General features: G+C 53.6%; 9 protein-coding genes across 9 annotated transcripts; 4 read left to right on the top strand and 5 right to left on the bottom strand.

Moving 5' to 3' along the window:
* Positions 1-457: 457 nt before the first annotated feature.
* On the bottom strand, positions 458-3,030 carry AYL99_09921 (hypothetical protein; the record flags this gene model as incomplete). Its single annotated transcript, XM_018841427.1, has 11 exons — positions 458-595; positions 655-784; positions 861-1,026; positions 1,099-1,247; positions 1,302-1,452; positions 1,594-1,839; positions 1,895-2,110; positions 2,176-2,342; positions 2,392-2,526; positions 2,586-2,849; positions 2,915-3,030. The coding sequence occupies 11 exons, from the start codon at positions 3,028-3,030 to the stop codon at positions 458-460; spliced, it is 1,878 nt and encodes a 625-aa protein (XP_018689136.1).
* A 1,162-nt stretch (positions 3,031-4,192) lies between these two features.
* AYL99_09920 (hypothetical protein) lies at positions 4,193-7,139 on the top strand (the record flags this gene model as incomplete). Its single annotated transcript, XM_018841426.1, has 2 exons — positions 4,193-4,671; positions 4,730-7,139. 2 exons carry the CDS (start codon positions 4,193-4,195, stop codon positions 7,137-7,139), a joined length of 2,889 nt encoding a protein of 962 aa, XP_018689135.1.
* Positions 7,140-7,547: 408 nt separating this feature from the next.
* Positions 7,548-8,443, top strand: AYL99_09919 (hypothetical protein; the record flags this gene model as incomplete). The annotated part of the gene is made up of 3 exons (XM_018841425.1): positions 7,548-7,577; positions 7,629-7,776; positions 7,833-8,443. The coding sequence occupies 3 exons, from the start codon at positions 7,548-7,550 to the stop codon at positions 8,441-8,443; spliced, it is 789 nt and encodes a 262-aa protein (XP_018689134.1).
* Positions 8,444-11,143: 2,700 nt separating this feature from the next.
* Positions 11,144-12,274, top strand: AYL99_09918 (hypothetical protein; the record flags this gene model as incomplete). The annotated part of the gene is made up of 1 exon (XM_018841424.1): positions 11,144-12,274. The coding sequence occupies one exon, from the start codon at positions 11,144-11,146 to the stop codon at positions 12,272-12,274; it is 1,131 nt and encodes a 376-aa protein (XP_018689133.1).
* A 224-nt stretch (positions 12,275-12,498) lies between these two features.
* Positions 12,499-13,584, bottom strand: AYL99_09917 (hypothetical protein; the record flags this gene model as incomplete). The annotated part of the gene is made up of 2 exons (XM_018841423.1): positions 12,499-12,582; positions 13,225-13,584. 2 exons carry the CDS (start codon positions 13,582-13,584, stop codon positions 12,499-12,501), a joined length of 444 nt encoding a protein of 147 aa, XP_018689132.1.
* Positions 13,585-14,295: 711 nt separating this feature from the next.
* On the top strand, positions 14,296-14,918 carry AYL99_09916 (hypothetical protein; the record flags this gene model as incomplete). Its single annotated transcript, XM_018841422.1, has 3 exons — positions 14,296-14,497; positions 14,634-14,741; positions 14,863-14,918. The coding sequence occupies 3 exons, from the start codon at positions 14,296-14,298 to the stop codon at positions 14,916-14,918; spliced, it is 366 nt and encodes a 121-aa protein (XP_018689131.1).
* Positions 14,919-15,575: 657 nt separating this feature from the next.
* On the bottom strand, positions 15,576-17,488 carry AYL99_09915 (hypothetical protein; the record flags this gene model as incomplete). The annotated part of the gene is made up of 4 exons (XM_018841421.1): positions 15,576-16,351; positions 16,411-16,485; positions 16,565-16,966; positions 17,023-17,488. 4 exons carry the CDS (start codon positions 17,486-17,488, stop codon positions 15,576-15,578), a joined length of 1,719 nt encoding a protein of 572 aa, XP_018689130.1.
* A 1,381-nt stretch (positions 17,489-18,869) lies between these two features.
* AYL99_09914 (hypothetical protein) lies at positions 18,870-20,182 on the bottom strand (the record flags this gene model as incomplete). Its single annotated transcript, XM_018841420.1, has 6 exons — positions 18,870-19,256; positions 19,351-19,400; positions 19,460-19,541; positions 19,616-19,797; positions 19,899-20,034; positions 20,129-20,182. 6 exons carry the CDS (start codon positions 20,180-20,182, stop codon positions 18,870-18,872), a joined length of 891 nt encoding a protein of 296 aa, XP_018689129.1.
* Positions 20,183-21,801: 1,619 nt separating this feature from the next.
* On the bottom strand, positions 21,802-26,632 carry AYL99_09913 (hypothetical protein; the record flags this gene model as incomplete). Its single annotated transcript, XM_018841419.1, has 3 exons — positions 21,802-25,165; positions 25,213-26,395; positions 26,464-26,632. 3 exons carry the CDS (start codon positions 26,630-26,632, stop codon positions 21,802-21,804), a joined length of 4,716 nt encoding a protein of 1,571 aa, XP_018689128.1.
* Positions 26,633-27,885: the final 1,253 nt, after the last annotated feature.

Raw genomic sequence — 27,885 nt, 5'->3', positions numbered from 1 at the left:
GACCAGAAACGGTATGGAGGTGCGGTATCACGTGATATCTTGGCACTTCTCGATTGGCTTCAGTATTCCATCAACTTGCTTTTCCGTACTAGAAATCATATGGACTTCCTGTCAGCATAGTAGAAGACCATTGTTTCCTGCAATCGATTGACCACTGATAACGTCTGTCCCCTCTTTCCTTCGATCTGTAGAACGTGAATATAACAATTGGATCCCGCGTATCGTCAATGAGATGTAAGACCGGGTCTGTACAGCCAGAGAATTCGCATACGGGAGTCACACAGAGGCCTTCTCTGCCTCTCGTGATGGTGTTCCTCTGCGCCCAGTCCACCCAGTCCAGTGAGAACACTGTCCTTGCCATGTGGCCCGACCCTGCCGTCTCTGGGGTGCCCCCAAGCCGTCGAATGATGTCTTCTCGTGGCATGACACGCGCTAGACTGTGCTGTGGCTGGCCTCCCTACTTCTGACTTTGATGTGATCCCTCTTCGACGTGAGATTCCGGGGCTTGTTGACCGCTGCGCTCAAAGTGATACAACGGCTCCAAGGGCTCTCCGCGCCTGAAGAGGAAGTAGCGCCTCAATGTCCACGGCAAAACCTGGGTCTGGATTAGAAAGAGAGGCCGCATACAATATGTACAGATGGCGTATGACCTACCGTCCTGATTTGATAGCTGATGAATCGTCTCGTCGGGACCGCAAAGACGTAGTCGAGCTCTTCCAGTGTGTAACCGCTTGTGTCCGGGACGAAGAGGAACATCAAGATGAAGACGAACAAGTTCATGCCACTGGGGAGAGATATCGTCGTCAGTACCAGCCAGGTCTGCGGATTACGACCGGGAGGGTGGGGATTGAAAACCATACGCGTAAAATCCAAATGCCCCCGTGGCTGTAAATTTGCTCAACATCAGAGGAAACGTTAAGGAGAGAGCCGAGGACAGAGCAAACGTCGCCGACACCGCCCAGCTGTTACCGATCTCTCTGTGTGACAGTGGAAAGGCCTCGGCGGAATACACAAAAGCGACCGGGCCTAACGTAATCACAGGTTAGGTTAGTTCCGCTGCCGGACGAGCTGGAATTCAAGCACGCGGCTGAGACATACCCTGGCCGACCGAGTAGAGTGCCGTAAATACGTAAACGAAGAAGGCAATCATGCCAACGTGCGCCTTGCTGGACTCGGGGATGTAAAAGCAGAAGCCCGCGGCAAGGAGCGTCCAAGCCATGTGTGGGAAGGTCGACAGCAGTAGAGATCTAATTCCCAGGGTCAGTGAGGTTCCACCTCTGCACAACCTCGGTGACTTTTACCTTCGACCAAACCTATCAATAAGAAAGATTGCTGGTATGGCAAAGGCGAAGTTGACGATGCCATAGCCCAGCGAGGTCAGTAACGCTGTATGCTCAGAGGCGCCAGCTTGGACAAAGACAGTCGACGAGTAAAAGGCAATGATATTCATCCCTGTGGAGAGGAGAGATTAGCTTCAGACACTGGGGCCATCGGTACGAGAGGACGTTATGGACTCGATGGCCGTGCTGAACAGTGAAAACATTCACAGCCTCTTGATGGACTCCATTAACGGACGGGAAATATGTAGCTTACCGCAGAATTGCTGGCCCATGAAGACGACTAAGGCTGCTATCGTGCTTCTTCGGATACGAGGAACCGTGACGAGTTCCCGGAGTCTGACCATATAGGTCGATGCCGCCGCCATCTCATATTCGACGACCAGCTGAGCATGAACATAATAGAGATCGCGTGCGGCTTGTATTCTGTGTTTCCGTAGGCGGCAGAGCGACTCGAAAGCTTTTCGGTAGCGATTCTTTTTCATCAACCAGCGCGGAGACTCTGAGAATCCATTAGCAGCCAGTCAGAAACACGATTAGAAATAGTTTGTTTTTACCTGGACAAAAGTAGATGAGGAGGGCGAGCGGGACAGCGGGAATGAAAGCAGACCCAATCTGCAGTCTCCACGCGATTTTTCCTACTCGGTAGACAATGAGGTTGGCGGCAAACCCGAGAAATATACCAAACGCCGTCCACATCTGCCAGCCCATAACCAGGGCACCTCGAATAACGGCGGGAGAATTCTCTGCAGCATACATGGGGATTGTCGCGGCTGCACGAAACAAAAGAAGTCAGTATGGCCTGGCCATAAACATGCAGAGTCACCTGGAAATTTACCTTTAAGGCCCATACCGAAACCCATAAGGAGCCTTGTCACTAGCAGCTGGTGCCAGTTTTGAGACAGTGCACCACCAATGGGCGTCAAGATGCAAAAGATTGCGGCCATGAAACTCGCCCCACGACGGCCAAGGAGAGAATTGAATGGATCAGAAAACCAGCATCCGCTTCATGTCGTCAGTATGCTCCTCCGGACAAGGAAGTGCGTGAGCTTACAGGAAGGCAGAAGAGATATAGGGAGCAGCGTTGACCAGACCGATTAGCCAGTTATCCCTGCTGGAGCCAGATGCAATGCCAAACTCGACAGGGAAAGTCAAGTTGGCGCCGTTTGATCCCGTCTGGTCCCAACCCCTTGTGTGTGTATATGTTAGCCTTGTGTTCGTCCAACTGAGGTTTTATGCTGAACCTACTGCACTGCCGCTCCAATCGAGCAGACAAACACGGTGGCGTAGAGGGCGAATGGATGGGTCCACTTGTGCTTCAGTTCATGCTGGAGTGCCTCATGCTCATCGGGATCGAGCTCTTCAATCTCGGCCAGCGGTACAGCGGCCTGGGCCACGTACGCCCCTTTCTTTAGGAGAGGCAGGATGTCGAGGAGGTCCTTTTCCGCGGCAAAGCGTTCCACTTGCAGCATCAGATCAGCTTTCACGATTCCGGCCAGAGGGTTGACCAGTCTGTAGGTATACGTATGAGTCAGCTTGCTGTCCCTAGACATGGTGATGTTATGCAATCGACGTACCTCGCTGTGCTATTCTCCTTTAAAGCCTCGACGGCAATTGGCGACGCGGAGGGAATACGCTCTGCCTCATCGTGAGAGGCATATCCAACCTTCTCGGACGGAAGCTTCTCAGCCATGCTCAAGGACAGGTAACAAAACGACGAAGACTTCGATCAGCGGGTTGAGATCTGGAGAAGATGATGGGAAGATGGTTCGAAGGAAACGTAGTCGTGAGCCTTGGAGAGAACCAGGTGTGCATTTATATTTATGACACCAAGCACGTCTTCTTCCAAACCCAACCCAGTGATTCTATTCGAAGTATAGCGCAGACCCCACGGGGTAGAACTAGAACCGCTGGGGTTGCGTGAGACTTGGCCATATCCGAGGACCTGAGCACTGAGGAGCAAGAACACGTATTGGAAAGGTCATTCATTCGTTAGTGTCACACTTACGATAGGCGAAATGCCTCGCTTCATCAGACACCAACCCGTTTTCTCAGTAGAGGTCTCGAAGGCGAATTGCGTCTGGCAAATGGTATCCACAGGTGAGCAGCCAGCCTTCTTGTTAATGAGTTAATGATATGCGTATTTCCGTCTTCGTGTTAGCGGCGGCCATGAGTGGCTGTCGATACCGCCAGCAAGTTCCCCACGGGCGGTCCGCCGGTGCCGCCTTTCACTACGATCAAGGGACCAAGTAACATCCCAATCGTATGCAATAAAATCTCCAAAACTTCGCCTGTCAAAGGTCTTCCTAGAGACAAACAGGACGGAGTGGTGTTGGCCGCCAACATTAGCTTTCATGTTCTAGACCAAATTGCTGAGTGGTCTGTTGGAGGGCAGGAGAAATCATTGTTATTGCCTCCTTTTCCCTTCCTGTGTTTTTTCTTCAATTTCTGGTTTTCTTCGTTGATTGGGGCATCGGCCTAGGGAAAGAGACAAATCGATGTAGACGAGGTAGCAGAATTCCCATCACAATGAGATAGACGACCAGGTGAACGATGTGGCTGTCCGAGACCCTGATTGGGTGGCCACGACCGCGGCTCAAACTGCATGGTGCGAATACGTCACTCGATTCGCTGGGGCGTCACGTTGTCACTCACCGGGCTCCCAAAACTCGCAAACTGCGCATGGTGGCGTCTAAACATGCTACACTCCCTGCACTGCGACTACATTCGTTCCAACTCAGTGCAATAGCTTGGTCACGCAGCAGCTTGCATCTTGTTGCTGCTTCTGCTCCCCTCATGGCTCCCTCCTGATTGTGCGCCCCCACGCTGCGTGTCTTCGATGCACCGGCTGCCAAATGGGTCCATTCAAATGGTTCCTCTTCGTCTACGTCCTCGGTGGTCTCACCTTCGTACCGCTCCTAGCCGTCCTCGCCCTCCTCTATGCCTACTACACGCTCCCTCCGCCGGAAGTGAAGGCGGAGAAGCCGAAGTCCCCCGACGACCCAGCGCAGCTGCTCCGTCCCGAAGATGACAAGATTGCGTTCAAGACTGGCACCGATGACCTGGCCGAGAAGTTCCATCGCAAACACGACTCTGATGTCGCGGCTGGCTACTTTGCCGTGTGCAGAGAATATGTGCCGGGCGGTGTTCCTGGCAAACCGCCGGACAAGCTGACACCGGCTGGTGAGGTCGCAGCCCAGGAGTCTCCGAGCGTCTACCAGAGCATGTACCGCAGCATCTTCGATCGGTCACAGAAACCAACAATAGAACCTACTAAAGATGGGGCGGGGAAGAATGTGAGGAAAACAAACAATGTCTTTTATGTGGTCTTGAGGTGGGTTGCGACATAGGTGGCACCAGTTTGGAGGACGCAGTCTGACTGATGGAGCTAGACACGGACATCTCATGCTTTACGACGATATACAGCAATTGGAAGTCCGTTATGTCATCTCCCTCGACTACCATGATGTCGATGTGTACGCGGGCGGAGAAGAAATACCAGAAGGAGAACTCTGGATCAAGCGAAATGCCATCCGATTAAGGCGGAAAAAGAGCCAAATAGGCGACAAAGCCACTTCGTTGCCCTTCTTTCTCTTCGGGCAGAGTCAGTCGGATAAGGAGGACTTCTACGATGCTATCCTGAAGAACCAAGAGAAAAGCAGCTCCGAAGAACCACCCCCGCCACAACTGTTTGATGTCGAGCATATTGTGTTGCTGGTGCAGAAACTGCACTCGTCCGAAGAGCACCTGCAGACAAGATGGCTCAATGCCATGATCGGCCGCGTGTTTCTCGCCATGTACAAGACCCCTGAGCTGGAAGGCTTTATCCGAGAAAAGCTGACCAAGAAGATTTCGAGGGTGAGAAAGCCCACGTTTATCACTAAGCTGGGCTTGCGGAAGATTGACTTGGGCACGGGTGCGCCCTTCTTCACCAACCCGAGGTTGAAGGACTTGACTGTGAATGGGGATTGTACAGTCGAAGCCGATGTCGATTATTCCGGAGGGCTCAGGATTGAAATCGCAGCCACCGCACGCATCGATCTGGGTACGCGCTTCAAGGCCCGAGAAGTCGATATGGTATTGGCAGTCACGTGTAAAGCCCTTCAAGGCCATCTCTTGGTGAGATGCAAACCGCCTCCCAGCAATAGATTCTGGTTCACTTTCGAGAAGCTGCCCCAGCTAGAACTGGACATCGAGCCCATTGTCAGCACTCGACAAATCACCTACACCTTCATTCTCAGGGCGATTGAAAGCAGAATCCGCGAGGTGGTGGCGGAGAGTATTGTCTATCCCTTCTGGGACGACGTACCCTTCTTCGACACGAGGCATCAGAAATACCGCGGTGGCATCTGGAAGACGGAGGCCGCATCGACGACGACCACGGAGATCCCCAATGAGGAACCTGAGGATGTCATTGAGGCACCTAGTTCCGGAACAGACACCCCGGTGGAGCTCAAGAAGGATGAGAGAGTCATGAGTATGCCAGTCCTGACCGAGACTAATGGCGTGGGCAAGATTAATTCGGCGAAGAAATCCATGGCATCCTTGAACGACCTTTTCGGGAAGAAGAAATCGGAAACGGTGGACAAGCCTGACTCGTCGACACCCAGATTAATGCGGTCAACCTCATTTGCGAGCGCCGCAGACCCCACCATCACTACAAACCATGCCGACGCCAACACGCCGACTCGAGGAGGAGATCCAAACACAAATAGAGAGAGCGTTGCCACGATACTCAAAGACTTGTCCGCCCGGTCAGTCTCCGGAAATGGGTCAGAAATGGGCTCACCGGCACCATCTCCTTCTGTAGAGTCGGCCATGGCTGCAGCTTTGAAGGGCCGGTCATCAAGCAACGCCTCGGGCGCCGTATCGGAGGAAGACGACCAAGACGGTCTGAGCTCTTTTTCGTTGCCACGGACCCTGACAAGTACAAGCCGTGCTTCAACGCAGACTATCGACTCGACGGATCAAAAGGATAGTACGCCAGCCTCGGCACAGGAGGGAAACAAGCCTTCAAAAGGCTTCTCGCTCGGTGCCAGGTCGTTGACCGCTGCGGACAGGAAACAAGCATTAGCATCAGTCAATGCCGCAGCTGCAGCTGCGCAGAAATGGGGCTGGGGCGTGCTCGCAAGGAATCGACAGCGGGAAGCTCAAGCGGCGGCAACAAAGGGAGATGTGGGTGAACCATCAGGGAGCCCTCCTACCCCTCGAGAGCCGATGGGGCGTGGAAGACCACTACCGCCTCCTGGCATTCCACTGCCTCCCCCCGAGAGACTTCGACCGAATTCATTCCTGGCACCAAAGCGTAAAGCGGTGCCACCTCCAATGCTACCAAAGCGCCCCGAGACGGGTGGATCCCACGAGTCTATATCTGCCAAATCATCACCGAAGCCACCGCTTCCAGAAAGACGCAAGAGAACAAGCTCTGCGCAGCCTGAAGATGGTGCCGAGGACGAAGTATTTGTGGTTGAAGCCCCAACGGAATCGGCTCCAACGAGTCCAGTTAACGATGAACACCATGACGGCTTTTTTGGTCATGGCGAGCCCACCGTGACGACAAAGGAGCAAGTGGACCCCTCACCACTCCCGAGTAACGGTAGCGAGGGTGACGAGCCGGTGGCAGCGGCAATCAAGGAGCATCTCAATCCGGAGTCATCAGATCCAGGGAGTGACAGCGAGGCACCAGAAGTAGTGCAGGGGCGGATACGCCCCCCGTTACCTTCCCGTGGCAGTGCAACTCCCGAACATCTTCCGCAGGATGAGAATGAGATGCATAGGCAAGAGATGGGCATGTATACATAAAGGGGGGATTGGCCCAGCGAAACGGCCATCTAGATATAATTGAAGTGCAGTATTATTCTTTCGGGCACACAATATGATCCCAACTGACGAGCAGTGCTCTTGGTTCGTCCTCCGAGGCATTTTATTTATCTCAAGCTCATCAAGTCTGATATCGAAATCTTGACTCTTTGTACAATGATCACGAAGAGCGCTGCTGGTATGTATTAAGGTAGCACTGGTAGCAATGATTGTAGCCAATGCCATATGTGCCGCTTTAGGCAGCTATGCCGACCGTTACCTCTGCAAGGCTGCATCTCTTGACGCGGCTCCATCAATGACCATAGTTGAAGCTCTTATTACTCCATCCTGATCCTGTCCTTACATCCTTCCCTCAATTCTCTCAAAACTCCCTACCAGTCTTTCGCCGTGATGAATCATTATCCTCAGGCCTGGGGACGAGTAAGTCCTGCACCTTTGCCTCAAAACGCGACGCAGCTAACCCTTGACAAGCCCCGAGATGATGTGTACGGGCCATACGATCCTTCACACCTCCAGACTTCGATGCCTCAGACGCACACGCAATCACCCGCCGTGACAGGAACGTCGGTGCTCGGGGTTAAATTCAAAGACGGCGTTGTAGTGGCCGCAGACAATCTTGGTAGGTTTCCCACAGGTGCAACGCTTCCTCGGATTGGGCTAACACATTCTCTCCAGCGTCCTATGGCTCCCTGGCGCGGTTCACAGACGTCAAACGTCTGCGGACGTTTCCTCCCAACACCGTGGTTGGCTTTGGTGGCGACGTCTCAGACATGCAATATCTCGACCGGCTCTTGCAGTCCCTGGACATTCGAGAAAACTATCTCTCGGCCACGGGGCACACGCTGAACGCACGAAATCTTCACATCTATCTCTCCAAGGTCATGTACAAGAGGAGGAGCGAGTTCAACCCGTTGTGGAACATGATGCTGGTTGCGGGCCTGGACGAAGACGAAAAGCCCTTCCTGGCCAGTGCCGATTTGCTGGGGACCACCTTCTCCGCCCCCACCCTGGCGACGGGGTTTGGTGCACATCTGGCCCTACCTTTACTGCGGAAACTGATGCCTCATGACGAAGAGAGTGTCAAGGACGTCACGAAGGAAATGGCCATCGACGCCGTCAAGCAGTGCATGAAAGTCCTGTTCTACCGCGACGCCAGGAGCTTGGACAAGTACAGCATTGCAGTAGTGACCAAAGAGGGTGTCGAGCTCAAGGAAGACGAAAAGCTGGAGGATCAAAGTTGGGCATTCGCTGATCAGATCCGGGGGTACGGGACGCAAGTCAATTAGGGGGGCTATGCAATCGAGCATGACCGGTGCACGGCGTTCAGTTTGGGACGGAGGGCACCTGAAATGCAGGGCGGTTACCAACGGCGGGCCTTGGGGATTCCACAGAAATAAAGAATCCTCTTCTAAACACAAGACGTGAGAGTCATAATCATGTTAACTCTTGAGTTCCCTAAGTGTCATAGTCGCCTGATAGAAGCCACCAGGGGAGGCAAGGACGAAGCCTGGACCATTCGAGAGCTTGAGGATGATTGGCCACACGTGTGGTTGCTTGGCACCGGTGAGTCAAAGGCGGAGTTTCGGTGCCGCTGACGTGCCTGCGCCAGAAATTTGGAGAAGGCGAACTGGTGCCAGAAAAGTCCCTGTGCTGCTGCTGTGTTGCCCGCAGCAAACACACATAACTAACTACTTATTTTCCACACCTGGTGTCTCTCCTTGCACTGGACTTTTCCTCTTCCTAATAATTCCCGTGGTTGGTAGCCCCAGAAGCCCCAGTGTGGTTCCCCTATCGTTTTAATCTCCTACCTGGAGTCGACCCTGTACACTCTCTAGCGCCCTCAACTCAGTGCCACCACCATGGAAGGCTCAGCCGTACAGCAGGACCCTACGCCGCACAACAACAGCAATGCTCACAGAGGGCAAAGACATAGACGGAGAGGTGGAGGCGGATCCAACAGACCGTCACACTCTCGACCAGAAACCACAGCTCCCATCAGAATGACGGCTGGTAGACCCTTCGAGGGACGCCTCACGCGACTACACGCCGAAGCACCACCTTTCGTCCCGTCCTCTCTACCACCGCCTCCTCAGTCGAACACGCAGTCTAGAGACTCAAACGCTCGCCCCCCTCGCCCGGGTAACAAGAACACTTCTCCCCGGACGTCGCAGCGGCCACAAGGGCGGAGAGGCTCGGTCGGCCGATCGACAGCCCCGGACATCGCCACCAGAACTCACGAGGACATCTCGCACAACCTGTACGAGTGCCCGATCTGCACAAACGAGATTGGTCGATCTTCAAAGGTCTGGTCATGTCGGACATGTTGGACGGTGTTCCACATTGGCTGCATCAAGAGGTGGTCAAAAAACGAGGGTTCGGCCGTGCCTCGTTCCGCAGGCCAGAGTGATGAAGAGACGCAGCCCGGAAAGCAGTGGAGATGTCCTGGCTGCAATCTACCAAAGGAAACCTTCCCATCGGTATACACTTGCTGGTGTGAAAAGGAAGTCGACCCGAAGAATATCCCTGGTCTGCCTCCTCATTCCTGCGGCCAGACTTGTGGCCGGGCGAGGACATTCCCCAAAGCCTGTCCACACCCTTGCGATCTCCTGTGTCATGCCGGACCGTGTCCACCGTGCTCAGCCATGGCACCCAAGCAGAGTTGCTACTGTGGAAAAAAGGAAACAACGAGGCGGTGTGTCGATACAGACTATGAGACGGGATGGAGCTGTGGTGCCGTGTGCGGCGATGTCATGCCATGCGGCGAGCACACGTGTCAGAATCCCTGTCACGAAGGGCTCTGCGGCGCCTGTACCACCGAAGTCGATGCACGATGCTACTGTGGAAAGGTGGACCGAAAGATATTATGCAAAGAACAGGGTGAGGAGAAGCCAAGCGGTGACTGGATTGGACGCTTCGATTGCGGTCAACAGTGTGACAGACTCATGGACTGTGGAATTCATCACTGCGAAAAGTCATGTCATCCCCAAGATGCGACGATACCACATTGCCCCAGGTCAGTCGACATGGTTACACACTGCCCCTGTGGGAAAACGGCTCTGTCTCAACTTGACAATGGCCTTCGGAGACTCTGTACCGATCCGATTCCGAGCTGCGAAAAGGAATGTGGACGAACATTACCATGCGGTCACAAATGCACACAGATTTGTCATACTGGAGGATGCGGCCCTTGCACCCTCAAAGTCGCCAAACCATGTCGTTGTGGTCGCAATTCATTTGACGTCATCTGCCACGAAGCGACGGAAAAACCACTTCAGTGCACACGTTTGTGCAAGGCTACCTTGAATTGTGGCCGGCACGAGTGTGGTGAACGATGTTGCACGGGGGAGCGCAAAGCATCTGAGCGTCAGGCAGCTAAACGAAAACTCAAGCCGCTGGGGGGTCTCACACGGGCATTCGACGAGCATATTGAGGCAGAGCATATTTGCACTCGCGCATGTGGCCGCAACCTGAAGTGTGGAAATCATGTTTGTCAAGATCTTTGCCATCGTGGACCATGCGGCAGCTGCAGGGAAGCCATCTTTGACGATATCCCGTGCAGCTGTGGGAGGACCGTCCTCCTGGCGCCGTTACCATGCGGCACCGGTCCGCCGCCGTGCATTTTCCCGTGTAATAGGGTGAAGGATTGTGGCCACCCTCCCGTTGCACACAACTGCCATTCGGACGAGGAGGAATGCCCGAAGTGTCCATTTCTCACCGAGAGGCAATGTCTTTGCGGCAAGAAGACTCTAAAAAACCAGCCGTGCTGGAGGGTTGATGTCTTGTGCGGGTTGGTCTGTGGCAAAACGCTCAAGTGTGGCTCCCACACCTGCCGGAGGACGTGTCATAAACCGGGTGAATGTGAAGACGCTCAACAGCAATGCCAGCAAGAATGTGGTAAAACGAAGAGAACCTGCGGGCATCCTTGCGAGCAGCCGTGCCACGCTCCTTCGACGTGCAAGGAAGACAAGCCATGTCCGTTCAAGGTGATGATTACATGCGACTGTCAACGCAAGAAGGAAGAGGTCAGGTGCAATGCGCGGGCGCATGTGCCCGAGCCTCCGGGTCGCCAAACTTCGCTCAAGTGTGACGATGAATGCGCAAGGCTGGAGAGGAATCGCAAGCTGGCACTGGCCCTTCACATTCCAGACGATCACACAGATGAGCATGTCCCTTATTCGACCAACACCCTCAACATGTATCTGGAAGATGTGGCATGGGCTCACAAGCAGGAGGAAATCTTGCGGCTCTTTGCGGCCGACGAAAACGAGAAGAGATACCGCTTTCCACCAATGAGACAACGACAGCGGGCATTTATCCACAGCCTGGCCGAAGACTTTGGTTTTGATGGCGAAAGTCTGGACCCTGAGCCACATCGACATATTTTATTGTTCAAAACACCTAAATTCGTCGCGGCACCCATGAAGACCCTGGCTCAAACTGCACGAATCAAGCGAGCTCAGCTGAATGTGTCTGCCCCAGTCTCGTCTACATCGGACCGCAAAGCAGATGAGGTCAAACACGACTACAACGGGCTGTTGTTGACCAAGCCTAGATTTGCACTGACCGAAGACGAGTTGAGGCCCCTGATCAAGAAGTCCGCCCCAGCCACAGAGTTCGACATCATCTTTTTATCCCACGACGAGGGTGTGGCGCTTTTACCTACCCAGTCCTCAGACACTCCTGAGCAGTTGGTGACTCTGCTTGCCGGTCTCCAGCCTACCATTGCCGGGGAGGTGAGCAAACATGGTCTCGGCGGATCGGTCGTCCTCTGTCAGTTCGACACTTCAGACCTTGAGCCGAGAATCCTTCAGCAACAAGGGAGACCGATTCCATCACTCACAGATGGATGGTCTCAAATCGCGGCCAAAAGAGCAGCACCGGCTGTAGCCCCTCAGGTCAAGCCGGTCGGTCAACGCCCAGTATACACTGTACTGGGGAGTCGGCTGGCGGAGGCCAAAAAGAAGAAACAGGAGAACGAGGCTAAGCTGCGGAAGAAAGCCCAACGGCAAGAAGTGGTGGAGGATTGGGAAAAGGAGATGGATCAAGAAGAAAATGAGGAGGCCGCAAGAAGGACGAGTGAGGATGGTGTCGAGCCCACCAACGGGGTTGCCGCATGATATGGCTGCCCCATACAGATGTGGCTTGCAGCGTTTCAGCTTGCTATGTCCGGCACTAAATAGAACGTAGGGTGATGATGGACATGGCTGTGCAAAGTAAGTCCACCACCTAGGCAATGCAACACGCCAATGTTGCAACACGCAACTCAACCACCGTTGCACCTGAACAAGTCTCAATTACTCAGCTAGCACTCTCGTCTACATGGGACACGTCTATTCACGCTTTAATTGGGTCGTTGGAGATAGCATTCCTGTTGGTTGTAGACGCCGTCGCCGCACATGAATGCCTCTTTGGCTGTTTGCATCGTCTAAATGCTAGCAAAGGTCTCGTTGGCACCGTTAGCCTTTCCCTTTTGCCTCTGGGCCTTCGTTCGATCCAGTTGAGCCTTCAGGCTAGCGAATTGCCTATCCTTGTGTGATTATCCCACTGTAAACGATCAAGTTGTTTAGCAGACTTTCCCACGAACGTTCGAGAAGGTCCTTAAGAGCAATTCCTGACAACTTGCTCCATAAACTGAATCGCGGGAAAATTCGCCTATTAGCAGGTGTATGATAGACGCCACTGTCGCAGGCTTTTCGCTCGCGAGAAGGCGGTGTTCGTGGCGTGGTCTGAGCGATTGCGGTGTCCTTCAGGATCCGACTAGATCGAATGGCATTCCACGGATTCCATGGATAAATACTGCTCGCCTTCCGGCCATACTTGATATTGGCGACACTGAGACCTTCCTAGCTAGCCTTCTGATGTATCTGTAGGAACGTAGTCTTCTTTACTAGGCTGGCATCGTCGAATCTAGCTAGATCAGTGATCTGCGCTCGAGAAACAGTGGAGGTGGTCTGAGGCAGGATCGAATATCTGTCGCACCTTAATCGATTGTCGATCGCGAACCCACGCCTCAAGGAGCTCGGGAAGGTGTACAATTGACGCGCTTAATAGAGATCGTTCGGCCTACCTTCGAACGGATACCAGGATGTCGCTGGAGAAACCGTGGTAGCCAGTTGTGTCCGACGAGACCGGGGCCGCCAGACGACTTGTTGACTATCCCTGCGAGAACTCGCACTGCAGAATAGCTAGGCGGGTGACCCTGAGCCGCCAGATCAAGTATCCATCTCTTCAGTAGTTCCTCCTGTGTGTTCGACAATAACTGCTCTCGTTCGTGGGCGAGCGTGGCCGATTGCGTGCCTCTTAATCTGCGACTTAAGGTGGCGTGGTTCACGTCGTTCGCGGCCGCGGCCGCGCGAATCGAGGGATATTTGCGTGTTTCAAGGTCTTGAATGGCCTGCTGGATTCTGGCCTCTCGATTTGACGCCATTGACGCGTGATTGATGGCGGATTGGTGGAGAGGTAGTTGGATTGATTGAGATGGTCTGGTGTTGCATGGCCTGGTGTTGCATGGCCTGGTGTTGCATGGCCTGGTGTTGCATGGCCTGGTGTTGCATGGCCTGGTGTTGGACTTCTCGGTTCTCGCTTGTCGGATATGCAAGTCTCGGGTCGCTCCTCAGCTGAACTGCACCGCTTCCGCATCAATGAATAACCCGATCCGGCTTGGCCGACGTCACCGGCTGCGTTTCTCCCTGCGCCCCTCCTGTGGCTTCTGTTTGCTCTCTCTCTCGACTCACCTCTCCAACTCTCACGATTGCCCTGTATAGCTGCTCCCTGTGGCTATCCACCAATTGTCTCACCCTGAACTCTCAGATCCCTGCTCGCTTGGATGCTTCGTATCACTTACAGCTGCACATCAAGCCGGCCTTGGCTGCATCCTGAAACACTCCGGACTCCTCAGTTCAGCTCACAGGTGACGCTTCTCTGACCCACCACCAAGAAGCTGTTGTTAACATCCTCGTGATTGACGGTGATTTATATCTTCCTTCTCCTCTCGCTCTTTTTCTGATTTCTGACTTTGATTGTCTCCTTCTCCTTCATCTCTGTGTCATTCATTGTGCAACTGGACCACCACACATCTCCAGAGCCAATCCATCACTGACCTTTTCTTCCCCAACTTCGCTCTTCCTTCTCACCGACCATGGACCAGCTCAAAGGTGCCTTAAACAGCTTCACTGGTGGTGGCAACAGTGCGCAGCATCAACAACAACAGAACCAGGGCGGCGGCCAGAACGCTTCTGGCAGTGGGAGCGGAAGCTTCCTTGGCGGACTGGGTGACAAGATGAATGCCGCGGCGGGTGGTGGGCCGGAAAGTGAGAAGAACGAGGATATGCTCGACAAGGGTGAGTCTGTCTGCCACAATCCTAGGTCCAATCGATTTGATCCTCCTTCTCCTCCTCGCCGCCATCATCATCATCATTATCATCATCATGACACTGTCCGTATGCTGACAAGGGCCCTCATTCGCCGCCACTCCAGGGGTCGACTTCGTGCAAGAGAAGTTCCTCGGCCAAGGTCCGCAAAACAATGAGTCCGCTCTCGAGCAGGCCAAAGACGAGCAGATCAGCGACTTCATTCGAGACAAATGTGAGTGCTTGCTTGCTTCCTTGCTCGTCACCCACCCTCTTTGCCATCCGGGCTCGATCGAGAATGCCTGTTGTGCCTGTGCGGCTCGCTGACATGGAACCTTGACTTCCACCACCCACAGACAAGTCGAGCACCGGCAAGGACTTTCCCGTCAAGGACAAACCGACACAGTTCTGAAGGACCACTGGCGGGCAGTGCCAACGGCAGCGGTGATATTGCATTCTTGACCCGGTTGAGCCATGACAGATCTGGGGAGGGGAGTGAAGGCGTCAACCAACCAATCAATCAATCAGTCATGCAGGCAGACAAAGCGTGCACATGACGGGGAAAGCAACAACAACTGTAGCTACATACATAGGTACGGGACCTGAGGATATGATGCTCGCGGGATTGAGCACGGGGTGAAGCGAGCCGCGGCCCTGGGATACGGCATTGACTGTCCTCCTTGGGGGCATCATTACAGGGTTAGTATTAGCTAGTTGAGCGGGCATTTGCTTCCGGCACACACGCACGTGTCAGGTCATGCCATGCCATGTCAATCAGAACATGCGACCCATCTTTCAACCACCCCCAGACACGCCGTGCCCCCGTTCTTGCTTGTTTGCTTGCTTGTTTGATTGATTAAATAGTTCTTCGCGGGATATTGCGGAGCGGCGGGTTTATGAATCGCCCAGGGCAGTATCATAGGGGCGAGAATGGGCGATTGATTATCCCGGGGATAGAGTGTGTGTATAGTATAGTACATCACAAACGTACACCACACCTTAGGTAGGTAATATAGACAGATATATGGATATAGATATAACTCGTTATATGTATATGTATAAAAGAGCACTAGTCCGCTGCCCGGCCGGCTCCCTCTTCCTCCTCCTCCTGCTGTGCGCGCCTCTTCTCCATCTTCTCCATGGCCTCCTGCGTCAACTCCTGGCGATTCAGGCGTTCCAGCACATCGTGCTTGCGCGTCCGGCGGTCGCCGATCCAGATCAGCAGTCCCGCCGTGGCGTTGCAGGTGATGGAACAGCACAGGATGACCGTGGTCAGCGCAAAGGGCCGGCGGTGGTAGTCGATGCTCCACGTGACGGTGCCCAGGGCGATCTGCAGGAGCGAGTGGCAGTCCAGCAGCACCACGATGGCGACCAGCAGGCGCAGGGGGAAGGCGTGGTGCGTCTCCGTCTCGTGCGGCTTGTAGAAGGTGTGCGACTTGTTGAACTTGGCGGCGTGGTAGTCCAGGAGTCGCTGCTGCGCGGGGGTCAGGACGCTGTACTCGCCCGGATCTTCGGGGTGCTCGTTGCGGACGCCGAATCGTCTCCGTAGGTGGAGTTTGGCGGCCGCTTTGTTCAGGACGCGGTCGCGGCGGCGGGGTGGGGGCCGGGGCACCGCGGGCGGCGGCATCTCGGTGGGGAGGTCGTTGTGGTTTCGCAGGTCGGGCAGGTGGCGCTTCTTGCGCGTCTCCCAGGTCAAGTGGTGGTAGTGGGCAATGAAGACCATGTGGTAGGTGTCCACAGCCCGGAAAGGGGCGAGGCCATCGCCGACGATGGCGAAGAGGGCCACCAGGACATTGTCAATCACGTTGATGATATACAATTGCTTCCCGCCGACGTTTATCCAGCCTGTGCTCGGTGATTTGATCAGTGCCCATAGATTTGAAAGGAGGGGTGGCAGGGCGTACCGATGAGGAAGAGAACCCAGGCCAAGCCAAAAAGCGTGATCAACGTCGCATAGAGTGTGATGCAGAAGCCGAGAGCTGCGATTCCAACAAAGTTAGCAGTTTGCAGAGAGTGGCGATCGAGGTCCCCCGGCCCGGGGGGGGGGGGCTCACTCACGTTGGCGAACATATTGCATGAACCCTTTCAGGGACCTTTTGAGTTTCGACCGACGTGAGTGCAGCATATGTCGAACATGATCGTTGAGCTCCAATCGATCTTCATACGTCCACCCGGACAGCGACGCTCCTTCGGGAAGGACCGCATACCGAGAGTCGCTGAGCTTCGAGTCGATGGTACCACCGGTAGGAGCTCGGTATACGGGTGCCGGGCGTGCGACCTTTGGTGGTTGTTTTGCCTGCGTGGGCCTGTCCTTCTCTCCCGGCTTTAATTTCTGTTCGACGTCTTGCAAGAGGCTCGTGAGGGAGAATGTCGGCCTTCTGTTCACGTATCTCCCAAGGTTGGGGACGAACAGCGAGTTTTGCACGTTGGTCAGGGAGACGAGAGTTTGAACTTCAGGATCTGAACGATACTGGTGAGCACAAAAGAAAGGTCTGGGGAGGTGATGGGATACGTACCGAGAGCGTCGAGTGCATCGACCATATCCGTATTGTAGTCCCTTCCAGACTGCGGCAAAGAATCCCTCTCCTCGCGCCCAAACCCCACTGACCGACGAGCTTTGTTCCACACGTTCCCTAGTCTGCCATGATCGGCCCGGTCTGTTTCTGTAGGGGTCGCGGCGTAGTCGTGAACTGCGCCGATGTTCGCTTCAGGCCCCGAGGCATGAGTTCCGTGACGAACAAGTCGAATGCTGGGAGGGTAGAAATTGTCATCTCTCGCCGCGAGCGCTTCTCTCACGTCAGGATGTGGCTCGTCTTGTAAGGTCGGAGGGGGACTCGCTGGCGGTCTCTCGGTCGGTGGTTGCCTTCCTGTCCTGGCAGCGGCAACTGGCCGTGATACATTTTCGGTGGTGGCTATTGCAGCTGGGTCGCTACGTTCCCGCCTTCGAGACGCGGCGTGGATGGCATCACGCAAGCGGTCCATTCCCGAGCGATGCGAAGCTGTGGCTTTTTTCACCAGGTGACGGTGCGTTTGGCAGCGGCGGCAGTCCTGCGATGTACGCAGACAGCGTACTCACACAGGATGAAGCTGGCATCGTCGAAACTGGCGTGGCGGCGATCGAGATTATCAGTAGCGATATAACCTGGGACTCGGGACCCTGAACGCGTCTCAAAACTTGGAAAAGGACATGAATGCCAGATGCGGAGTGATGTCATGGGCTGCGGCCCCCGATGGACTGAGATACCCTAGGGCTAGTGTCTCTGGAAGGAAATTGGGGGCGATGAGGGTGGTGGCTGGGCACCTGGGGGAGCAATCTCGGCAATCTGCAGGCACTAGATCTGCCTAGTGAGCCCCTAAAACTCCAAAGGGACCATTTAATTGGCACATGAACTGATCGGGACACTCGGCGCTTGATCAGAATCGGGATAGCAACACGCCTGAATCGACAGTGGCGCACAACAAAAGAAGAAAGATGACGACGAGGAGCTGAGGATGGGGCCCCTCGACATATCCAGGACACATCATCAAGAGGATGAGAAGATATAGAAGGAAAGCGTGGTGCCGAGATGGGATGTCCTCATCCAGCGTGGGATGAATGCCTTTATCTGCGGCCAAACAGAGGATGGAATGAACCATGCAATTTCTTGACAGGCGCTCGTTCATGACTGCTCTGCTCTTTGGCCTTTGCCCGACTGTACAGACAGGAAGTGTCCTCCTCGCTCCACCGTGAACACTCCTTCAAGGGCTGGGCAACCATGGCCTTGCATCCCTCGTGGGAACAGATGCTGGGTAGGCTCTGTGTGCCCCAAGCCAACCGTCCGACTCCATCAGTTCCACGCCGTTATTCCCCTGCTGAGTGTGCGACACGTCCACATGGGTGGACTTCACAGAGTAATCCCGAGTTAGGTGTCCCGAGAACTGCGATTGAGGATGATGATGATCGGATGCACTGGGCTGGCGAATGTACGGACCTGCTCGGGACTTGGACGTCCCGAATCTCGATGGCCAGGCTCTTTGCAAGAACAGCCGTGCGGCCGGCATGCATGCGCAGACGATGCTGATGTCCAGTTCGATGGAGCTCCAGAAGGAGATCGGCTGTAGGTGAACTGCGAGGGATTGACAGGAACGCGAATCAGTTGAGGTTCTGAATTCTAAGATCGTCGAACCAAGACAGAAACGGGGGCAGAGGAGGTGAGAGTCACATACACGTAAGGTTGGAATTCTTTGCAAAGTTGATCAGTGATTGGAGTCTGATGCAGCTGACAACGGTGATGCTATAGAACCATCGAAGAGCCTGTCAGCTGATTGATGGACTTCGACTCCTAAGGGAGATTTTCGAACGAGAGGGGGGTGCAAAAACGACTCACAACGATCCCACTCCAAACATGCTCAAGATCTGGAGCTTCTGCTGTCGAGAGATCTCGAGCTTGAGGATGACAGGCACCGGCAGCGCCAGAATTGCGAGGTCAAGCCCAATGTTGATGCCCGCCGCCGCCCAGCCCCCAGCATTGATATCGATACACGTTCCCGCGGTGGGATCACGCCATTGCTCCCAGAAGAAGGCCACGGGACTGCATTCGAAGCCGAGAACGAACATGTACGAAACAAAGTAACAAATGCAGAGGCCGATGAGGACGTACGCGCCTTTCCGGAAGTACGGCTGGGGGAAGACGGACAAGTAGAACGACACGACGGCCAATTTGGTCAAGACCGAGATGAAGATGTATAAGAACTCGCCGATGAAGAAGTTCTGCGCCGTGTCTTTCGTCAGCCGTCAGGTCAAGGATACCAGCCACAGGCCACATCATGGCAACACCACCACCACAAACTACCCTTGGTCTTACCTTCAAAACGATATCGATGTCATCGGGTGGGACGTTCCACAGGTCTTTCCCTAAGCCAAGGTGGGCAGCTGCGTAGTATTGCGCGACAAGCATGTGTCAGTCAACGAACCGATGACTCGAGGGGGATCGTGGATTGGGACGGTCATATATGTACCCTGAAAGTTGATTGCCGTGAAAACAACGACGCTGAGCTGTTGGAATCTGTCAGCTCTGCCTGAGTCTTTACGGCTCTTTTTTCTCTCTTTCAAAGTCAGATAGCACGTACAGTTGCCACCATCATAAGCCCGTCGTCGACTCGGAACCCCGGAATGAGAGGCGGTCGCACAGAAAGCCTCATCAGATAGAAGACGACGGCGAGTGCCATGAAGATCGATGTGACGATGATGTAGGTTTGAGACGTGTTGTTCGGCGTCACACCGCATGCTTTTCCCGTAAGGTTGACGGCGCCTGTGCGAAAGATTTCGTCAGATCAGGTAGGCAGGGCTCTCTCTCTCTCTTCCTCCCTCTTTCTCTTTCTAGTCATAGGCGATAACAGACTGATAACTCACGTAAAGCCTCGATTACGGTGCAGTTCGCGGTGTTGCACTGCTCAATGCGCGTGACAAGAGATGCATCGGCGCATATGCATGCCAGGTCGGTCGTGGCGCATGTCGAGGATGGAAAGAGGGATTCGGCGCATAAAGCCTAGAAGCGGGCAAGAAGGAAGGCCTAGTGTCAGCCATTGGCCATCGAAGGAGTCCAACCAATGCAGATGGAATACGCAGTGATATCACCATACCGCACATTGCGGGACTGCAGACAACAATCCCTGGACCGACTGTCCCGTGGCCATATTTGAGAACACCAACAACAAAAGGACACTCGCAGAATTGAAGTGACAACAGTGACAGGATGGCGTGGGGAATTGGTGGTATGTCGTTTGATATAACGTTCATAGAGCACCCAACAAAGCTTTTGAGGGTTGCGGACCTCTTTCTTACACTCTCTTTTCTCCTGCTGCTAGAATCCTTTTGACAGTTCAAGGATTTTCGGCGGCCCGTCGCTGCCTTGCCATGCCTCCGTCCCATCGTCTGGGTCTCCTTGTGGAGAAGTGGATGTCAGAAGGCTTCCCTTCCATGGAACGATGACAGAAGAAGGATCCATAATGAAAACTATGAAACGATATGCGGGGCCGTGGTGGATTTGTCGGATTGCCAGGCAAGGGCAGGAAGGGTAGGCGAGATCCTGGGACTGCTGAGGAGGGTGTTTGTTGAGTGAGTAAGGAACGGTCCAGGTAGACGGTACGGTCCTTCAGATTGCAACATGTCCTTTGGAGGAAAAGAAAGCCCCGGAGGGCGCGAATGAGCGCAAGCCAAAAGGGCCACGCCGCATCAACCGCACAGTTTCGGAGTGTTCCCACCTCCTGACAATGGAGGAGCTCAAAAGCCGTTGGGCTGTCGAGGAACTTCCGGGGCAACATGACCATGTGGGAAGTCATACGGAAGTCTGAGCCGGAGAAGAGGGTATTGAGTGAGTGACAGACCTTGACAAGTCCGGTCTAGATCGTATTGCATGGAGTTGATTTACCACCCGACGTTGGAGTGGCCGTCTCAGCTTCCTGCATCGCTGTTCTCAAGCAACGCCTGGGCCGACATGGGGAGACTGGGATCTCGGTTTCACAAAGGCGAAAAAGCCGTGCAGATCATTTTGTAAGGTGCTACTGTGAGTTGCCCCTGCATCGGCGACCTGGACTGTTCGAGCCAATGGCCCCGACGAGGTCGAGGCGCCACCGGTTCGTCATTCTGCAGGAACAATAGCCGACACCTATCGAAGCGAAGGACCTTTGCCTGATGGAGACATTTGGCCCGTGATGAGATCTGAACCGGGCAGGGACGGGGCGTGTGTAAATCTTCGAGACCGTCGGCTTCTTCACCCGCGCCCGTTATAAATCGACAGGGGGAGTGTCATGGTGGGAGAACCAAAAAATTCTGTTGACTGGCCCCCACAACCACTGCTACGCCGAAACGAAACCAAAGCAAAAAGCATGTGCAATTTCTGTTCTCCATATACAAAGTAGTACTCGGTACTTGTTCCTGGGTCTGGAGTGATAATAAGTCAGGGGCAAGTCGTATTGCTTATCCAATAGTACAAGTAGTCCGTCCACCCATCGTCACGGAGGTTACGCTGATATTTCTATATGTGCCACAATGTATATTCCTCGAACAATCGTCGTCCGTGTTAGGGATTTCTCCTAAAGACACCAAGTAGGCTAAGCATGATGATAGGCGATTCGGCACGCAGCGGATATGTATTATAGAGCATTCGGTCCTCTCGCAACTAGTAACTATCTCGTACAGTTTCCTCTTCTACATTACTTGTTCTCTTCCTCCATGGCCAAGTCCATAAGTCAGTATAAGCAGTCGAATTTTCAAGGAGACACTCTTCCCCCAGCAGTCAGTCTTACAAAACCACTCACGATAATTTCCCCGGCCGACCATCCAATAAATTCCCAGCTTCCAGTTCACTCTGGGCGTCGCCGCTCTTCTTGTGGTGGTGGCCTTCTCTTCTCTTTTTCGATATCATTTCTTTGATGTCCCGAGCGAACAAGTTCCACCTCCGAGGTGGTGGGCCGGCGCCGCTTTCGGCAGTGGCAGCGGCGGCAGCAGTCATAGTGTTGTTGGTATCAGGAAGCGACGCATTTAGCTGCAGCACTGTTCCTGTCTTCCCACCGGCGGCTTTTGATGGTGGTGGTGGTGGTGGTGGTGGTGGTGACAGTGATGACGAAGAATTAATTTTATTCGGATTTTCCCCTCCAGAAGATGATGATCCGGGAGGCGAGTGCAACTGACCGCCGCCCTTCTTTCCAGCCTGCTTCTTTGGCGGAAGATCACTCGTCTTCCAAGGGGGCCAATGCTTGTGTTTGTAGTCGCGAATGGCCCTGAACATGGGCCTCAGGATCTCGTCAAACACCGTGGGTCCGTATGCCAATGCAAGGAGCGTCGGAATGAAGATAATAACCGCAGCTACGAACATGTCCAAGACCATCTTGCGGCTCGGCAGCCCGCTCGTGCTCATCGTCGCCGCGCCGAATCCTAGCGGGAGGAACACTACGGTAATGTACGTGAAGTAGCGGACGTTCTCGGCGCTCTGGAAACTCAAGTCGTCACGGGTCGACCCCAGCCGGCTGGCGAGGGACTCCCGGAGGGACTGGATCTTGGAGTGATACCGCTCAAGGTCCCGAATCTTGTGGTTGTTGGCGGTCGTCATCTTCGTAATCACGGAGCGGTACTTGGCCTCGTCGTTGATCGTCCAGCGCGGCCGTTCGGGTTCCCGGTCGCGTTCCCGAGTCTTCCACAAGCCCACGGTGTCGAGTGTTTCCTTCAGATCTTCCTCCATGATTTGAAGGGTGTACTGGAACGGAGGCCACTTTTTCCGGAACTCGAGGTAAGCGTAGCTGTCCATCTCTTGCGAGAAGATGGCATTGGAGATGGACAAGACATCCGAGTGAACAACCGGAGAGCTGTCGCCGTTCTCCTCCTCATCCGACAGGAGATCCCTCAGCTCTCCGTCCACATGCTGAAGCAACTCTTTATATCTCCCGATGATCTTTTCCAGCATTCGATCAAAAAGGATGAGCTCCAGGACCTTTCGCTGACGCCAGGGGTTTCGGCCCCGCTCCATTTCCGGGATTCGATTTTTGATCAGTGTGTCGAAGCATTGCTGTAATTTGTCAGGGTGATGTGCCTTGACCTGAGCGTCTCCGACATAATCCTTCGGCTCGTATTCAAGGACGTGACAGGTCCAGAAGCGGTCAAAGAAGTCGCCCACGATGCGGAAGCCCGTTCCTGCCCTCCGGATCCATTTTTGGCCACCCAAAAACTTCAAATCGGTGATTCCATCATTTTCATCCACCAGCTGGTAAGAAGATAAATGAAATTCAGTCGTCCAGGCATTCAAAGCGGCTGTTGTGTCATCGGTGAAATATTTCTCTCGGTGAAAGTGTCGGTCGAAGAAGGATGCAATGAATGCTGCCTCGGCCCCGGGCGACGCCATCGCGCAGAGTAGACCCAGGTCAGGATTCGCCTTGAAAGACCAGATCAGTCTTTTTTTGGCTTCTTCGGCGGTCCTCAACTTATCCAGTCTGCCGTACATACCGTGGCTGGTCAAAAGTTCAATCTTGTCAAGTGGATTTCCAGCAATCGCCACATTGGGATCACCGGCCATATGCTTGCTCTTGGGAACATCGATTATGGCCCCTTCCAGGTTATGTCCCTTGGCGTCCATGAACGAGAAAGTTCCCCTGCGGAGTAGAGATCGAGGTTCAAGGTCATAGAATAACTCAAGGAGAGATTCGAAAATCCCGTCGTTAGCGAAGTATTGGAAAAAGTCTCTTATGCCCGTCATGTTAGGCTTAAAGTCCAGGAAGGGTGGGGGATTGTATAACCACTCATCTGAAATTTCCACAATACTTTGCTGGTCTATGAGATCGTTGTGAGGCATCGACTTTTTCATTTCTAGGTGCAGGTGATGTGAAGGTGATCCTTTGGCCAGTTGGGGCATAACGGCGTGAGGCTCGCCCGAGTCATCAGCGACGGTTTGTGTAGAAATCGCTTCGCACTCGAGAGTTGAGCGGACTTTCCAGAGGATGTATGGAGTTTCGAAGCAGGTATGCCAGTAGAAGTCTCTCCGGGACTTGACCTGAAAGATTTCGGGGTCCTTCGTTTCCATGTTCAATTGCCCCGGCAGCATACCACTGGCAGACGAACTCTGAAATAGAACTTTTTTGGCGGTCTTCAGCATATCTTGGGGTGATCTGCCGTTGATCTGGAGGCCTTTGCTCGCCATTAGCAGTGCTAATGCGTAGCGCAAGGGACTGTCCCAAGTGGCGTCTTGATTTTCCTCGTGATATTTCTGTGCATTGATTGTAGCCTTCCAGAGATCATCCGTCCGGTCGAAGAACGCCGGCTTCGTGTCATGGAAGAAGGCAGTATCTCTGGTCCGGAGTAGAAACCGACTCTCTGACCAACAACGTGCAACAGCGAGCATGCGCTGTCTAGCGGCACGGTTCTGGACAGTGAATCTTCTGAGAACATTTCGTCGAAACTCTGCAGGAGAGTAACCCCACTTCAAGATATCCTGCTGCGAGCTCTCTTGCTCCAAGCTCATCGAGTCGACTTGAGACCTGGATTGCTTCCTCTCACTCTTCTTGCTCTCTTTTTTCTGCTTCCTTTCCTTCTTTAGCTCCCGACCCAAGCCAAGCTGATCGACGACTTGTAGCGCACTCCAGATCCAAACATGATCCTCTAAGCGGTAGTTGTGGTAACCTTCACGTGGGGTGTCTGTCGTGCGAGAGAAGGCAAAAAACCCTCGTTTGTTTTTCTGGTCCAAATGTCGTATCCAAGGACGTACACAGTGAAGCAAGTACGACCGGACGAGAGCCTTGTCGTCATCGTCAAAAATAGCAGCAAAATCGGAAAGCTTGAGGATCTGGAATGGTGTATCGGTCAAGATCTGGAATGGCATATCAGTCGACGTCGAGATTGATGCATCGGGCATTAGTGTCGTGTCCCGGGCATTAACACCATCGTCAGAAGACATCTCCTGCCCAGAAGCCCAATAGTGAGTTTTGAAACGTCCATCAGCGAATGTGGCTTGTCCTATCCAAGCCACGTGAGCCCTGCAAGTATCCTCGATCCTTGTGGATAGACGCCTGCGCATCTCAAATCCACAGGCTAATCTTTCCGCGCTGTTGCATTGACACGGCTGGAAATGTTCTTTCTCAAAGTCACCAGCTCTGAGATACGTCAACATCGCCAGCAAAAATTTGAATGCAAAGCTGATTCCGTCAGCAACGTGGCAGAGATCACAGGCATTGGAACTTACTAGCTGGCTGATGTGACAATCCGATGTCCGGAGAGGTCCCCGCATGTTAAAGCGACGTCGTAATTCTTGTTGCGGGTCCCTTGTCCATGTTCTGCTATTTCCGCTGGAGGAGGGTCAACTTTCTCGCCTTCGGACTGTGGTCGTGTTACTGGTACTGGAATGCTGCATACTGAAAGAATGTGTTCCAGATTCCTGCGCAAGATGAAGTCGAGGTGTGAATCACGCGAGAACGGCAATTTCCGAAAGAGGTTCGTGGTGAAGGCGTCGTGGATTCCAAGGAAATCTGCCTGAGAGATGACACAATCTTTCCAATCAGCCTCCCTCGGCACCAGTTGCAGTCTGTACGCCTCTACTATCTCCACCGGATGTGCTGGAGTGACCGTGAAATTATCTTCCCCGCTGCTTTTCACCCGATAACAATCGCCGTACCAGTCTTGGGATTTTTCGAGCTCTCGCACCTTGCCGTTCACAGAAATGGCAAAGATCAAGCAAACGGCGTTCAGATACTCATCGCCTGCTTCGCTGGGATCACCAGGCTCGAAGCCATTGTTGATCAAGATCACACTGCACTGGTTCGGACCAGGCTCATGCGACTGCTGTTGGGAGCTAATGTTGAAAGTGCTTGACGTGTTGAGAAAATCTAGTTCTCGTATGTGATACTCATCTGGCCGAAGCTTGAGGCCAGAGAATAACGGCGCATTTGTCTCCAACACCTTGTTCACATGAAAGCGTGTTCGAACGAAAACGATACCGTTCGAGACATAGTGTTGACACGTAACAGAAAGGCCGTCGTCGAGCTGATGAGTATATCGAGGCCATCGATCATGGGTAAAATCGAGCTTCCATGCGTCATTAAACATATCATTCAGTTGAGGAGAGGAGTCCTCAAATATGGCTCCGATCGAATCGTCGTTTTCGCTCGGGTCGATGAGTCGTTTTGCACGTTCTTGCACCTGGTACGGTGGAGGGGTTGCTTTTGTATCCAGAGTGAAGAAGCCGGAGCGGCCGGCTCCTAGATAGCGGCTAATTTGTGTGAGAAGGCCATGGGAATCGACGCTTGCAGTTGTGCCATCATGCCCATATGATGCAGACGTGTCTTCTTGTGTTTGATGAGCCACGTCGGGAAGTGCGACATAGTCGTGCTGTCGCAACGGATCCGTCGGAACCCAAGGATCCGAAGACCCTGGACGATACCTATTTAGTACATCGAAGAACACCCAGCAGCAGTGATAGTATAGGATAGAGACTAACCAAAGACGAATTCCTTGAACTTTTTGTATTCTTCTTCATTGGTTGAACTCGGCACGGGCTCTCGATACGTGATACTCAGCCTTGGGACAACGGCCTGTGTTGGAGGAGTCGAGGATCCAGCATCGGATTCGCGAGAGACTCGCGGTTCGGGTCCAGTGGTCTCATCCATGTTCTTGAAGATGGTAACAGTATAAGGTGAAGAGAACTGACGAAGGTGGAATCGATCGAGCCACTTGAGGGGGTCATTTTGAAGATGAGGCTGGAAAATTTGCCGAGTTAGAGCGCTGAAGCTAGGGCACTATGTGCACATCCAAGCTAAGCCTGACCCGTACCCATGCCCCAATCTTTTGCAAGCGTCTGCTTTTGGGGGGGCTGGCAAGGCCTGACTGGGCCATTTCGGGATGTCTGGATGATTCAACTCCCGCGTAGTAATAATCGCGAGCCTTCACACCATCATTGGACCTTGATTGACATCGCAATGACGAACGCAGAAGTCCTGTGGGGGACCCGAGTCCGGTCTCGTAGCTCCTCGCAAAGGACAAGACAAGGTCACGGATAAAAAATTGTGTTTAGATACGGAGCATGTGCCCATCAGAGGTCTGCGATGAGGTTCCTGCAGTTCGCTTGACACGTGTCGCAGAGCGAATGGGCGCCACTCAAGCTGGGGGGACTGAGATGCGGGATTGCCCATAAGGGCATGGCTTTACCGGATAAGGGAATAAAAGTGATGATCGCAGGACTTGGACACTGATTGGGCTTCGAGAAGAGAAGGCGTTTGTAAATGCGTGAAGTACAGTACGTGATCGGGGATCAAGAATTACAGCAAAGGTGAATGCCAAGATCCAATCCCCGTATCTCGTTGGCGGCCCGGGACTTCCCCGCCTCCTCACCACCACAAACGCTACAAATCTACAACGTCGACTTAAGCTAATCACGTAAGTCGGACCGGTTCTTGAATCAGAGCTCAGTATCACTCCTGCAAGTCACCAAATTCGAAGACGCTATCGAAAATGGACGACGACCCCATAGAATTGGATGATGGACGCATGGTCTGCTCGACCCACCACCTTATCGTTTGCCACAAATGCTGTGTCGACTACAGTTTCATGGATGAAATCCTCGGCCACGGCACGGAGTCAGAAGGAGAAGACGATGAAGGAGAAGACGAAGACGAAGAAGAAGAAGAAGGAGAAGAAGAAGAAGAAGAAGAAGAAGAAGAAGAGGAGGAGGAGGAGGAGGAGGAGGAGGAGGCGAAAGAAGAAGAGGGAATGACTTCGAGGAAGCTTAGCTAGATGACAGGAGGCGTATGTGGTGAAGGACGGGGTTGGATTGCTCATGTGACTAAGGAGACTCAGCTGAAACGAGAACGAAGGAGAGTGAGAAGGTTGTAGTGTTGTTCGACGGGGATACGGGATGTACATA

Source organism: Fonsecaea erecta (assembly GCF_001651985.1).
Source record: "Fonsecaea erecta strain CBS 125763 chromosome Unknown Scaff10, whole genome shotgun sequence".
Taxonomy (NCBI): Eukaryota; Fungi; Ascomycota; class Eurotiomycetes; order Chaetothyriales; family Herpotrichiellaceae; genus Fonsecaea; species Fonsecaea erecta.
Note: the sequence above shows the minus strand (reverse complement) of the source record. Positions and strands in the feature narration are given on the sequence as shown.